Here is a 13,024-nt window from a genome sequence, read left to right as displayed (position 1 = left end):
TCAAAGAAAAAAGTCAATAGGAATTCACCCATCTGCAGAGGTAAGTAAACAACAGATGACATAAAAACCAAACTTGTTGTGCAGCCAGAATGGGGCACCCCGAAGGCCCATAGCATCATAACACTTTAACTCTAAAGCTGGTGTCCCTGGTTTCCTGAAACACACTCTCTTGTCAGTCTGTGTTGGCATACACGACCAGAAGAACATCAGATTGACAGGGGCTTGTATCATATGCCCTGCTGCCTGTAGGAGCCCGTCTATTCTAATCACACACGGACAGGTGCACGTTGACCCCTACCCTTATGCACTGCTCACTGACAGGTTGGACAGTTCTGAAATCTTACTGCCCAGGTAATGGTAACTTTCATTTATTTACAGAGACAGTTTCTCCTTATAAATACAGTAATGTTTATTATTGTAATATTTATAATTTCATGCAAACATCAAGTGTTGGCTTTTCTTTATCACAGATAATGTTCTACTGTGTGTCAGTTTGACAAACCTTTGGCTTGTGAGTACAGTACCTGGGTTTTTACATTCATTAATGGAGAGTTTAGTTTAGTTTAGTTAATTGTGTTAGCTGAAATGTTAGTTTTATTATCCTATTCTTTAGTTAACATTCAGTTTGGCTGATCTAACTTTTTATCATGATTCAGGTAAGCATCTTAAATACTGTCATCTGGCTATCACATGTTTTTATTTGTATCTCCTTTGTGTTTATATCACCCCTAAAGATTTGGTTCTTATTAAGGGCATTTTTAAGAGGAGTTTGTTTTGTTTCTCTCAGCACCAGCAGCAAGCTGGCCTCCTTTCTGTTCCCAAAGACTGGGTTTATCTCACTGTCTCCTCGTTCGGGTTGTTTATGAGATCTTCTGCTGTGTGTCATAGAGTAAAGTTTTGCACATCCCTGTTAAGTTGGAACAGAGCAGACAAGATGTGGGTGAGGTCTGTCTGCTCCTTTGTTAACTCAATTCACCCAGGTGCAATATTTTAATATTCAGTTCACAAGCTGATCAAGTAATTTTGCACTCAAACTGAGTCTGGTTTCTCAGCTAAATCCCCCCTGCAGTCCCTGTAGTAGGTAAGAACGGGAAAGATAATTCACAATCAGGATAGGATGTAAGTACAACAACCATGGTAAAAGTAATTTTAAGATAATGTAGATAAAATTTAATGTTACAAAACATTTCTATGAAATTAATCACACAAACACTTTGTGTAAAAACACAAAGGGACTAACTTATTTAGAAAAACCTTAATTGCAAATTTAACAACTGAATATTTCTTGAATTATTTTTAAGTTAAATAAACAAAAACAAAAAACAAACTCTTGGAAAATAGGACAGTTTTAATAGGAGATAGAGCCTACAGCAGGTCCCATTCTGATATTTTAGAAGTTCAGGAAATGTATTAACAACTTACTTTCAGCTTTGAGAATGAAGTCGCTTAGAGAGCCAGACTATGTCATGTTGGTCGTTGTTTTTAATATATTTGTAAGCAATTTTTCCATACTGATTTCAGTTATTTTCAGAATTATTTCAACCCTTTAACAGACCCATACGCAACAACAAGACAGCATTTCTTGGTTATATATCCTTGACGAGAAATTTGATTTACGTACTAAAACCATGCAAACCATTTGCACCTAAAAAAACAAGAGTGAAATGTCTCAAATATCTATACATAAATCAAAAACAGGTTACAATCTTCTCCAGTGTTCTGAATAACAATTAAGAATAGTTAATGTTTTATTTTTTTTAATTCTTTTTAATAACTTTAATGACACATAATCAGATTTGTCAACGGTTAGCGAACAACTTTTATGAATGCACTACAGCCAAAATTGGAATGCAGTGGGAGTGACTTATTGTTGTAGTTAGCTTAATTCTAAATAAAGGAATGTTCATTTTAAATTATAGGTATCAAATTTTTTTTCAAAATCCAAGTGACCATTACTTCACAAATAAAAGTTATAATAATGTATTGTTGCTAACCAAGCAAAGACAACCAATATGTAGGAAGTCTGGACAACTGTTGGATTTTACTGTGCAATCAATACTAAGTACCAGTGTTGATATTGTGGGGTCCTGATGAGGAAAGTCTGTGTTGCTTTTGTCATTTTAATTTGGAATAGATGTGGGGGGGTCTTCATTTGTTTCTCACTAGAAATTGTTTTTATTTTATTTTATTTTTTTATTCCTTTTCTCTCATGTCCATTTTTTCAGTTGTTGTTTGATAAAGTCAGTCAGATTTTAACCTGGTGAGACTTAGAGGGAGACAAGGAGTTTATTGACATGAATTAGTATCAGCAGTTTTGGTGCTCAGGCCCTAGCAGCTGACAGCTGAGCATTGCTGCTAATGATGATAGAATGGGCGGATTAGAATGGAGATGTCCTCCACTGAACACCGGTGGTGGACTGAATGATTAAAGAGGAACAGACCTGAGGAGGGACATAGACCAGGGCAGTGAAGGCGGTGGAAGTGGATTGCAGCTGGATGGAAAACCTGATTCCTACACTGTTTTTTAAAAGAAATATACTGAGGTACTATGTGCACATAAACACTTTCAAGATGTTGATATATCTTGTTTCACTAGTCAGTGCATTAGCAGTCTCCCTTCCTTGTTTATCAAAAGTCCTGCTACGGCATTTCTACAAAGTAAAACCAAAACCCCCAAATATCTAAAGCCAGTGTTTGTCCTCCCAAAGAGGGAATTTTAGGTTAAAGATTATCACTAGGTTAAAAGAGGAAAAAAGGGCTCCGACCTCACTGCGCTCAGTCTGTCATGTTGCGGTATCCCTCTGTCTTTTCACCACCTGATTCACTTGACAGCTCAGACCTGCAGGCAGAACTGGACTGCTCACCCCAAGACATCACACTAGAGTTCGCTGGAGCTTATAGCAGCTTTTCTGGCTCAGATTCTCACTGAGATAGTACTTACTAAAAATGCTCACACATTTATGCTGCAGATACAGATGTGATAGCTGCTCAGTAAAAGATATGCAAACTATGCTGATTGTCAGGTATGTGTTTATGGATTTGGCATGAGAGTTTATATGAGACTGTTGCCACCTTCTGGATATCACTGTGGCAACAAAAACAAGCTTTTTTGCTCAAATTCTTTATTTTAAGTAATGAGCACAAACCTTTTCACAAAGTGGATGATAAATTTCATCACAACCAGTAACTGATCTTTTGGTGGTCTTAGAGAAGGGTTAGAGAAAGTGTATCTAAGTACCAAAAAACATCACCATAAGCATCGTGAGCAACATTAATTTGAGTTTAGTGTTTGCATAATAATAGAGAAAACAGAATATATTGTTTTATTGGTATGTTTTACGTAAAAATTTTGTAATATTAGGTTATTTTACTTTATTTTTCATGCTATTATATAAAATTAATTGTATTGTATTTTATTGTATTTATAATAAGAGATAGGAGCCTCATCTGAAATAACAAACAGCCCCTTGATTTGTCTCAATGAAGATAGAGCTAGACTATATAGCATCTTTTATTTATCTTTTAAGGCTACAAAGATCCCTTTAAATAAGTTAGAGCATTTAGCTTTGACATCAAAAGCTACTATTTCTTTAGACATATACTTTTTAAAAAGTGTTTATAGCTAAAATTCTGCAAATAATTAAAGCAGGGTTTTTTTTAAACTACAATAAGTGATTGATTGCACTGATTGGACATTATTAATTTATTTAACATCATTTTTTAGCCTAATGACTGGTTTTTCTCAAATTGACCACAAGATGGCACCAACAATTTTAGAAAGAAACACAAAACTCAGCCTTATTAGGTGTAGAAATACGTTATGGAGTACATGACTTGTAGAAGCTATCAATGGGTTAGATATTCATACAATATTAACATACAGCCTATGTAGACCATACTTTAAGTTTAATTTACTGATGAACTGATAACCTGCCATTGATAGAAAAATATCAGCCATATAGTTTGATTTCCAAAAATGAGAGATGAGAGCTTTGATTCCTAAACATTTTTAGTTCAATCCACATGTTTAAAACTGTGAAAAGAAAAGTCTCATAAGTAGCCTACTTTAACTTTCTTTACTGATTACCATAATACCGTATTCAGATTTAGTTTACTGCATTTGAGCGCTACAGTATGTAACACCTAATAGAGAGTTATTCAAGCACATTAAGATGAAATATATTTAAAAGAATCTAGCAGTGAATACCGTTCCCCGGAAATATTTCAAATGAATATAGAAATTGTATTAATAATAACCCTTAGCCAATCATTGGCCACCCCTGTGGCCACCCCTGCCATTTTCCCCCCTCTAATACAGATGGTGGCAGCAGTAATACTCTCAAGTGGAATATTCAAAATATTAAAATTTTTTGTGGTTAATTATATACATCATTATACTAACATTAAAGATGATAAGTACAGAATTCATGTTCTTTTCAGAGCTAGATTTTGTGTTATATGGGATAAAGAGATAATTATGTGCCTCTGCAAGTCATCTAGGATTCTTAAGTAAAATCAAAGATAAATAACAATTTAAATAAAAAAAAATCAAATAATCAATTTACGTAGATATTAGTGTTGTAAATATCCATTTTATGCAGAATGTTTATTGATAAAAGTAGGTAAGTAATGACAATGATGATTGATTTATGCCCCAGAACTCAAAACTGAGTTTAATCCACTATACCTTTTATCTAGAAATACGGATGTTTAAATATATGGGTCTATTTGTTAGCAAAGGCTGTACGAAAGTATAGTTAGAGTTTATTTCGAAAATATGGATATTTTGCTCGTTAATTTTCCTGTTGGAACAGTGTAGATTGACCGTGAGGTTCTGGTGCCTATCCGCTTTCGGCCAGCCCTCAGTACCAGTGGTGTCAAAAGTACACACATTTGTTACTTAAGTAGAAGTATAGATACTGCAGTTTAAAAACACTGGTAAAAGTTGAAGTATCAACTTGACCTCTTTACTCAAGTAAAAGTGAAAAAGTATTTGCTCAAAAAACTACTTAAAGCATAAAAGTATAAAGTAACCTTTAAAAAAAACAGCCAGATGCCGCTATATGAACTGAAAGCTCAATTTTTCGACTATTTCTAAAAATTCTCTGAGATAGGACCAAGGATGAGGGAGGTCTTTTTGGTCTCCATCTCCCGATACGCTCTCGCCTGTGTCCGACCTTTCAGACATTTCAACATCTTTTCTGAATCCCACATTGTAGCATGGTATAGACAATTCACGTTAGCAGTTTGAAGAACACCTGCTTGCTTCTGATGACTTCCTTTAACTAACCAATGAGTGTTTGCGTTCTATGACTCATCCAATCACTAGTTTTCACTAGATGTGGATGGAGCCAATGATCTGCCTTGGATGGAGCACATGACGGGAAATGAATATTTACAAACATTAAACCAGGGGCCTGTTTCAATAAGGAAGTTCAACCAACTCTGAGTTAAAACTTGAACTCTGAGTTGACTTATCCTGAGATTGGAAACTCTGAGTTTTGGGTTTCAGAACAGCTGAAATGAGTTAGTTCAATCAACTCTAAATTGACTGACTCTGAGTTAAGCGCGTGCGCCACAACTATAAAAAGCCATTATCAATGGAGCACAGATATTACGAGTCACCATGGCAACAGCGTCAGACAAAAAAAGGTGTGCATATTTCTCACCAGCAGAACTGGATGTGCTTATGCAAGCATATGCAGAATTTGAACATGTATTTTAAAAAAAAGCAACACGGCTGCAGCGGCGAAGGAGAGAGTTAGCTTGGGTGAAAATAGCTGCTCGAGTCAATGCGTAAGTTTACATTTTAATTACTTTTATACAGTGTTGGGTGTAATGAATTAAGTTAATTAAGTCATATAAATACTGTAATTAAATTAAAGACTATAAAAAAAATTGTGGATTTAATATCAAATTTTTAAAAGGTATATTTTGATTTGAACTTTCTCCCTCTAGTTACACACTTTGGTCAATTTAAGATTAATTCATGCAATTGAATATTGTTTATTTGAAAGCATTAGAAGTGCAGTTTCTTGTCTCTCCTTGTATTGTTCAAGTGGTTGAGGTTGATTTGGGATTTAGAAAGTAATAAGTAAGTAAAACAAATTAGTAAGTAGACCAATACTTTCTAGAGACAGTAATTATTACATTAATCTAATTAGACTTGTTGAAGATAAAATTTGTAGTTAGTAATTAAGAACTATTTTAGAGTAACTTACCCAACTGTTATAATATCAGAGGTGAAACTGGAAGAACAGTATTTTATTAAACCTAATTTAGTTTTCATGGATAGGTGCAATGCTGCAGGCATCAAAAGAACATGGCAGCAGCTGAAATTGAAATATAAAAACATACTTCAAGCAGGTAAGACTTGAGCACATCATGGGAGTAGAGTAGCTACCTGGCTTTACAAACAGGATCATCCATAAAAGGACATGCCATTTCATTCCCTTTGATGTGCTCTACGTGACTGAAATGTGTGCAATGAATACTGTATGTCCCCAAAGAATCAATGAGGTGTTTAAACACCACTTCCTCTTTAAAAAAGGGGAGGAGACCAAAATAAACTCTGGATTTTCTGAAGAAAACCTGCTCCCGACCAGGTTAGGTTCACAGAGTAAATTGCCATGGTAACTGACTCTGAGTATAAGTTACCTCTCTTTCAGAAACGGGCTTGACTTACTCTGCTTTCTCAGGTTTAACTTACCTCCCTTTCTGAAACAGAAAACCCAGAGTTTCCCTCATTTCAGGGTTAACAAACTCAGAGTTTTCACTTAACCTCCTTTCTGAAACAGGCCCCAGGGGTAACCAATTAAAAATCAGTGGGTCTGAATAAAGAAAATCATCAACCAGTAAAGGTCTGGAGACATTTTTAATGATCTGTTACTTTAAACAGAATTTAACACTGAAACAAAATGAGGTATTTATGCATTAATGTTATACATAAAATTTTTAAATTGAAAAAAAAAAAGTTGACACTTGTATGACTGTATTCCTATACATCCATCAGTAGTTAAAAGAGAAGGGTCAGCAAATGCAAATTCTACCTGTAAAACAATAACAGCGTAATTGTTGCTGTACGATCTGAAGCCTCATGTGGAGCTTCTAAACTGGCTTTTGAAAAACTTTGATAATTTGCTGCTAATATTACAGATTTTTTTTAGAATAAAAAACTAGCAGATGTGCATCATAAAAAAACAGAAATACAATTATAGAGCAATCAGTATTATAAAAAAAGCCCACACTGTTTCTGAATAAATAGATTTTTGTATTAGTTAAGTTCTTTTCCGTTTATGTATCTTTCCTTGAAAATATGAAATGTCCCATGCTCCTGAATGCACCATAGCTATCTGACGCTCGCGAATGCATCACACTGGTCTGTGAACGCTGTGCTGTCACGGCGGCATCACTGTTTATTGTTGTGTGTGAAAAACAAGAGACTACAACAAATAAATCAGCCGTTCCTCGGACAAAATCTTTGGATTTAATGTTGTTCATAACACCCATATAATTTTTTAAATGAACCTTCTAAATAACCACAAATGTTTTCCCCAGGAGAGGAATATTTAAATGTTTTTATATCATTAATAAAACAACAAGTAGCTAAATTGGTCATAGTTTAATCCGTTTCCCTCGTTGATATGTGGTTGTACAGAGCGAGGCGCGCTCCCGCTACTGGGGATGCATATTCCTGCACGGATGCACTTTTCCACATAACACCGGACCACGGTCCGCTAATCCGTGACCTCTGCATTAAACCGAAGCCAAAAGTAACGAGTAACGGTTGTTTTAATAATGTAAGGAATAGAAAGTACAGATACTCGTGAGAAAATGTAATGAGTACAAGTCAGAAGTATGAAGAAAAATAAGTAATGGAGTAAAGTATAGATACCTAAAAAGTGTACTTAAGTACAGTAACGAAGTATTTGTACTTCGTTACTTGACACCTCTGCTCAGTACACATTGGTTATTACCTGGCCACCCTTATAAAGAATTTCTGGCTACGCCTCTGTATGAAAAAACAAACAATGTTATTGTACATTACGGATTAAACACGCTAATACTAATTTTCTTATTGAAAAGTGGTACTTTTGATAGGCACACAAAGGCCACTAAATGTTCAGACTGTAAAGCTCCAAAGTTGATCTTTCTCACCGTTAAACTGAATGTGAGAGCAGCAGCCAATGGAGGCGCTGCATGTGTCCATAAGAGGCGTGCGCGCAGCGGAGGAGGAGCTCCATCAGGGTTTCCACGCAGCTACAGGGAGAGAGGCGCTGTGCTCAGACAGGAGGCAGGATCCATGGCAACAATCATGGCAGGTGGGGAAAAAAAACACCTACATTTATACATGGAAAGCATACATAGATTGCTTTTAATGCATGGGCATATGCTGCTCTATCGGAATACAAAAACATAAATCCTATGTGCTTTCTTTGTTGTGTTTTTAGAAGCAGAGACTCGCCAGAAGCTGCTGCGCACCGTAAAAAAGGAGGTGGGTGTTTTCAGATCAGCAGGAGAATCAAGAACTGTACAATAAGAGGCTTAATTTAACTCATTCAAACTTTAGCTGAGAATGTGACAAACTCATGGCTCACACTTCTGCTTGGGCACCTCCTCTGATATCTGTCTGTTACTAGCCTATACTTACCTAAAACATCTGTTTAAAAATAGAAATAAAATAAAATGTTATATTTTATTCATAAGATACAATCCATTGACTATGAATGGAATATGTGAGTTTGATGTAGCTAAGATGGGAGAAGCTGAACAAAGGAAACAGATTATTGTCTCTGGCAGCAGAGGAGGTCATTAGGCTACTGAGAGATCATTTGTTGCTTATATTTGCATGCAATCATGCGTATGTGTGTGTGTGTGAGAGAAGAAAAGATGCCTGTAATTTATTTTACTGCGGTCCGTAAAAGCAAACATTGACACAGCTGTAATGATTTGATGGTCTGGGATTTTTCCTTAAAAAATTAAGAAACAGAAGCATTGGGATTATTCAGCCAATCTGACATTTAGATAATAGTTTGTGATACATTAGTAACCCTTGCAAATGATTGGAGTGTTATTCTCGTGTGTTATCATGCACATATTAGATCAGTTTTTGCAGGAATACCTCAACAATCCATTAAGGAACTGTGCATATTTTTGGTGTAAATAACTTTTCCTTAGTCATTTTTTCAAATCAAAGAAAAATGGGAAAATGGCTTGATTCAACTGCATCAGAAATAGCCTAGTTTAAGGAGAGGTTCATGCACTGAATCATCTAATTTCTGTCTTTATTGTTTTCCTTTATTTTTAACACACCTGCAGCACAGACTGAGAGATCAAAGCTGTTTCAAAGCAACTGAAAAAGCCTTTCATTGAATCTCCTTTGTGTTATCCCTCATACAGGGAGACCTGGAGGTTTTTCTTAATGTGAAGGGTGGAAGTGTTCAATTATTTGAATTGTAACCTGCCAGTAAAAACTACCATTAGTACAAACCCCTCTCTTTCTATTAGGCAATTTACTGATATCCTGACATTCCAAGGTTTTTTTTAATGTCATGGTTTAAAAATTTTTGCAGATTTCCAACAAATTGTATTGTATATTTGAAGTTAGAGAAAGTCCTGCAGTGGGTTTTTCACTGATGGTTTAAAGAATGAGTAGCAGAAGGTCATCTTACCCACTTATTGCTGTGCACTGCTGATCGACTGGCTGCAAGAAGGCTACATTGTGTGGTACTCAGGTAAAAACTAAACAAACAATAAAACCCCAGAAGCAATGATAATAATTTTTTTTTTTAAAGATATAACTGCTTAAAATTTAAGTTAGCTAATACCAAGTAGCATGTAATGTAATCTGTTAACTTCTCTGCACAAAAGGAACATTTTCTTGAACACTACCACTGGACCATTGGGAGTTTATTATTATGATTTTGCTTTGGCCTATATATAAAAGAAAACACAAATGTTATAAATGACAGAAATTTTGCAATAAGATGATTCATTACTCTTTTCCTGAAGCAATTAAAAGAAGTTTACTTTACTTTTTTTTTACATTTCCTAGAGAAAAATCATGGTATTGTTATTCTAGTCAAAGTTATCATACAATGTGAATCTCATATTAATAGATCTAACATTGTTTGTTTAGATTTTGATATTTTTTACCTAGTTAATTATGCAATTCACAGGAAGCTAATGTGGCTATAAAGTTTGTTGTTTTACAAATTAGCCTTATTGGCACAACTAGTAAAAGTTACACTGATTCATGTTTAAGACACATGGTTGAGGTCTTGCAATTTTTGGTGATATATTGTTTTTCTATATGCTTTCTATATGTTTTATCATAAAAAATATACATTTATTAGAGCTCTTTTCACTTTTTTTTAGATTCATATATTTAGTTTTGGAATTTATTGACGGAATTAGGTGTTAGAAATTTCAAAAGCCTGTTTAGTGATCAATTATGCTGTCTTACATCCAGGCCTCAGTGAAACCTTGGATCTTAAAGGGAAAATGATAAACAAATAGTCTAACAACATTTCAGAGTTATAATAGAAAAGAATGCTGATATGAGAAAATCCTAATCGATACCAGCTGTATGGAACAAGCTGAATTAAAGCTAGGTAATTCACACATAGACATGGTATGAAACATGAGCCTGACTCATTTCAGTCAGAACTCGGATCACAGACAGATTTAGACTTTAATCAGTCAGATGGTCTGACTGTTATAGAGCCAACGACAAGTTACAACATTGTGCTGTTCAATACCTTTGAGCACAGATATTCACCAATAAATACCTTAGGCTGTTACTTGGAATATTGCTGTCATAGAACTTCAAAAATAATTGTGTTCAAAGGATTTTCACTATGTTCTTTACATGTAGGTGCAGCTGCTACGTTCAGTCTGTTTGCAATTCAAAATTTAAGAAAGCCTTCTATTTATTTGTTTATTTATTTTTGATGATTTGATTGTTCATAACATATAAACAGAACATTAATATTCAAGTATCAAAAATATTCCAAAAACCACCAATGCTTCCTTCCCCAACCTTATCTACTTTGTCCAGCCGGGATTGTTTTTAGTCCTAGGGAAATGGTTTCCATTAGGTGAAAGGAAAACTTTCAAACCTGTATTACACCATTCCTTTGCTAAAATGTTTTTTTAACTGTATTTTTTCTGCTTCATACACTGATGAATATTTTTTTTCAAATAAAAACGTAAAAAAGACTTATTGCTATAGAAATAGAAAGGCTTTCATCTGAATTTCCTTCCTTTGCGACACATTTGCAGTCTTATCTGTGGATACCAGACCCTTCTTCTGATTTGACAACTTTACCCACTTCTTACTCTCTTGCTTTGTTAACATGCTTCTAAATCCTTTTGCAGACTGATCAAATGTATAGATTAACCGACATCTTAGTGGTTTATTTTAAAAGCTCAGTAAGTCTGCACATTATGAGATAAAAAAGGTGCTGGGGAAAGAAATCTTGAATGTTATGATAAGAAGTTTTGATTATGATAAACCCCTTTCCTCATTACTCTGCCTATTTTCCATCTTTACATTGTCCCCACCACCAATTAAAGTTGGGAGCATAATGGAGATATAATCATAAAGCAGAGTTTGTAAACTCTAATTTGAAATACTTCAGCTTGTCCAGTTTTGCTGAATTTAGTCATTTAGGTTTTGGATTTTGGACACGGGCTGCACAGTGGAGCATTTTCCCTTACAGCACGACGGTCCTGTGTTCAATCCCTGGCCAAAAGTCTATCTACATTTTCTCCTTGTGCATACCTGGGCTCTCTCTGGGCACTCTGACTTCCTCCAATAGTCTAAAAACATGAATGTTACTGTAGCTCGATTGGTGACTCCAAGTTTCCCTTAGGTGTGTATACATCTGTCTTGTTCTCTGATAAACTGGCGACCTTATCTGGGTGTAACCCACCTTTTGCATGTAAACTGCAGGAGATAGGCACCAGCCCCTGTGTCCCTGACAGATGAATGGTAGAAAATAGATGGTTTGATTTTGGACACTTTGCTATTGAGAAAAGGATTGGCATTTAGTTCTAATCCTTATAAGGAACATTCAGCTTTACTAATGGAGAACTTCTTTCTTTTCTTTTTTTTTTCTCCCGGGGTTATATGGTTAAAGTTCAATTATATCTCATGTCTTGCCAAAAGTGGTTCACACTTTATCAAGAGTTCTCACCAAAGATGCCAAAGAAGTGTACTTCATAAAAACCTACAATCAAAAAATGTATTTTGATATCATAGAGACATTACTCAGCTTAACTTCTATTATCAATGTACTTTATTTTTTACTTTACCATCTCTGAGTTGATGTATTTTGCAGAATACTGTAAATTTCTACCCATGGAGATAAATTAATAGTGTTACAGTTCAACTTACAATTTTAATGTAAATCCAGCTGTAAATATTTATACTAATGTTTATCACACCATAAATACCTTATGGTAGATTGTTCATGCTCTCTACAGACTCATTTAATCTAGTTTAGGTTTATGCAAACTGTGGATCCAGAGGAAAGTGGCCCTTTGGATCCCCCATATTAGCTCTAAGTAATTCTGGCTTAAAACTAGGCTTATAAATACCCAATAAAATAAATTATCTAATTACATTGAATTTCTATAAATAAATGGCACTAAAAGTACCATTAGTATTTTAGGTCTAAATTTTGGTCATTAAGTTTAAAATGTAATTGTTTTTTCCCACACAATAGCCGTTTAACTAGCTACTCTTTCTGTCATACATGCAGCATTTTGTTCTGTCTTTATATATTTTGGTTAATCTTTTAAAATTATTTATCTGAAAACTCTACATGTTAACAGTCATTTAACAGTGCTTAAAATCAACAGCCAGGTGTCATGTTTTTAAGTGAAACGCTATTATTAAAAGTCGTTTGGTTTGTGCTAAAGCTACCATGGCACGAGGAGTTTATGTGCTAGCATTTAGGAACACAGGAAACCTTTATGTACTTACATAGACTGTATTTTGTTTTTTTAAAATGGCAGC

General features: G+C 34.8%; 1 protein-coding gene across 1 annotated transcript in view; it reads left to right on the top strand.

Annotated features, from left to right (window-relative positions):
- Positions 1-8,235: 8,235 nt before the first annotated feature.
- sgsm1a (small G protein signaling modulator 1a) overlaps positions 8,236-13,024 on the top strand; it is a 45,313-nt gene continuing 40,524 nt past the window's right edge. Inside the window, exons 1-2 of the mRNA XM_038290062.1 lie at positions 8,236-8,321; positions 8,451-8,494. Coding sequence (XP_038145990.1) covers positions 8,303-8,321; positions 8,451-8,494 — 63 coding nt within the window. The 5' untranslated portion in view covers positions 8,236-8,302. The remainder of the gene's footprint in view (positions 8,322-8,450; positions 8,495-13,024) is intronic.

The sequence above is a fragment of the Cyprinodon tularosa genome, unplaced genomic scaffold, assembly GCF_016077235.1.
Source record: "Cyprinodon tularosa strain WSP-4 unplaced genomic scaffold, ASM1607723v1 ctg275, whole genome shotgun sequence".
Taxonomy (NCBI): Eukaryota; Metazoa; Chordata; class Actinopteri; order Cyprinodontiformes; family Cyprinodontidae; genus Cyprinodon; species Cyprinodon tularosa.
This window is presented reverse-complemented; position numbering and strand designations above follow the sequence as displayed.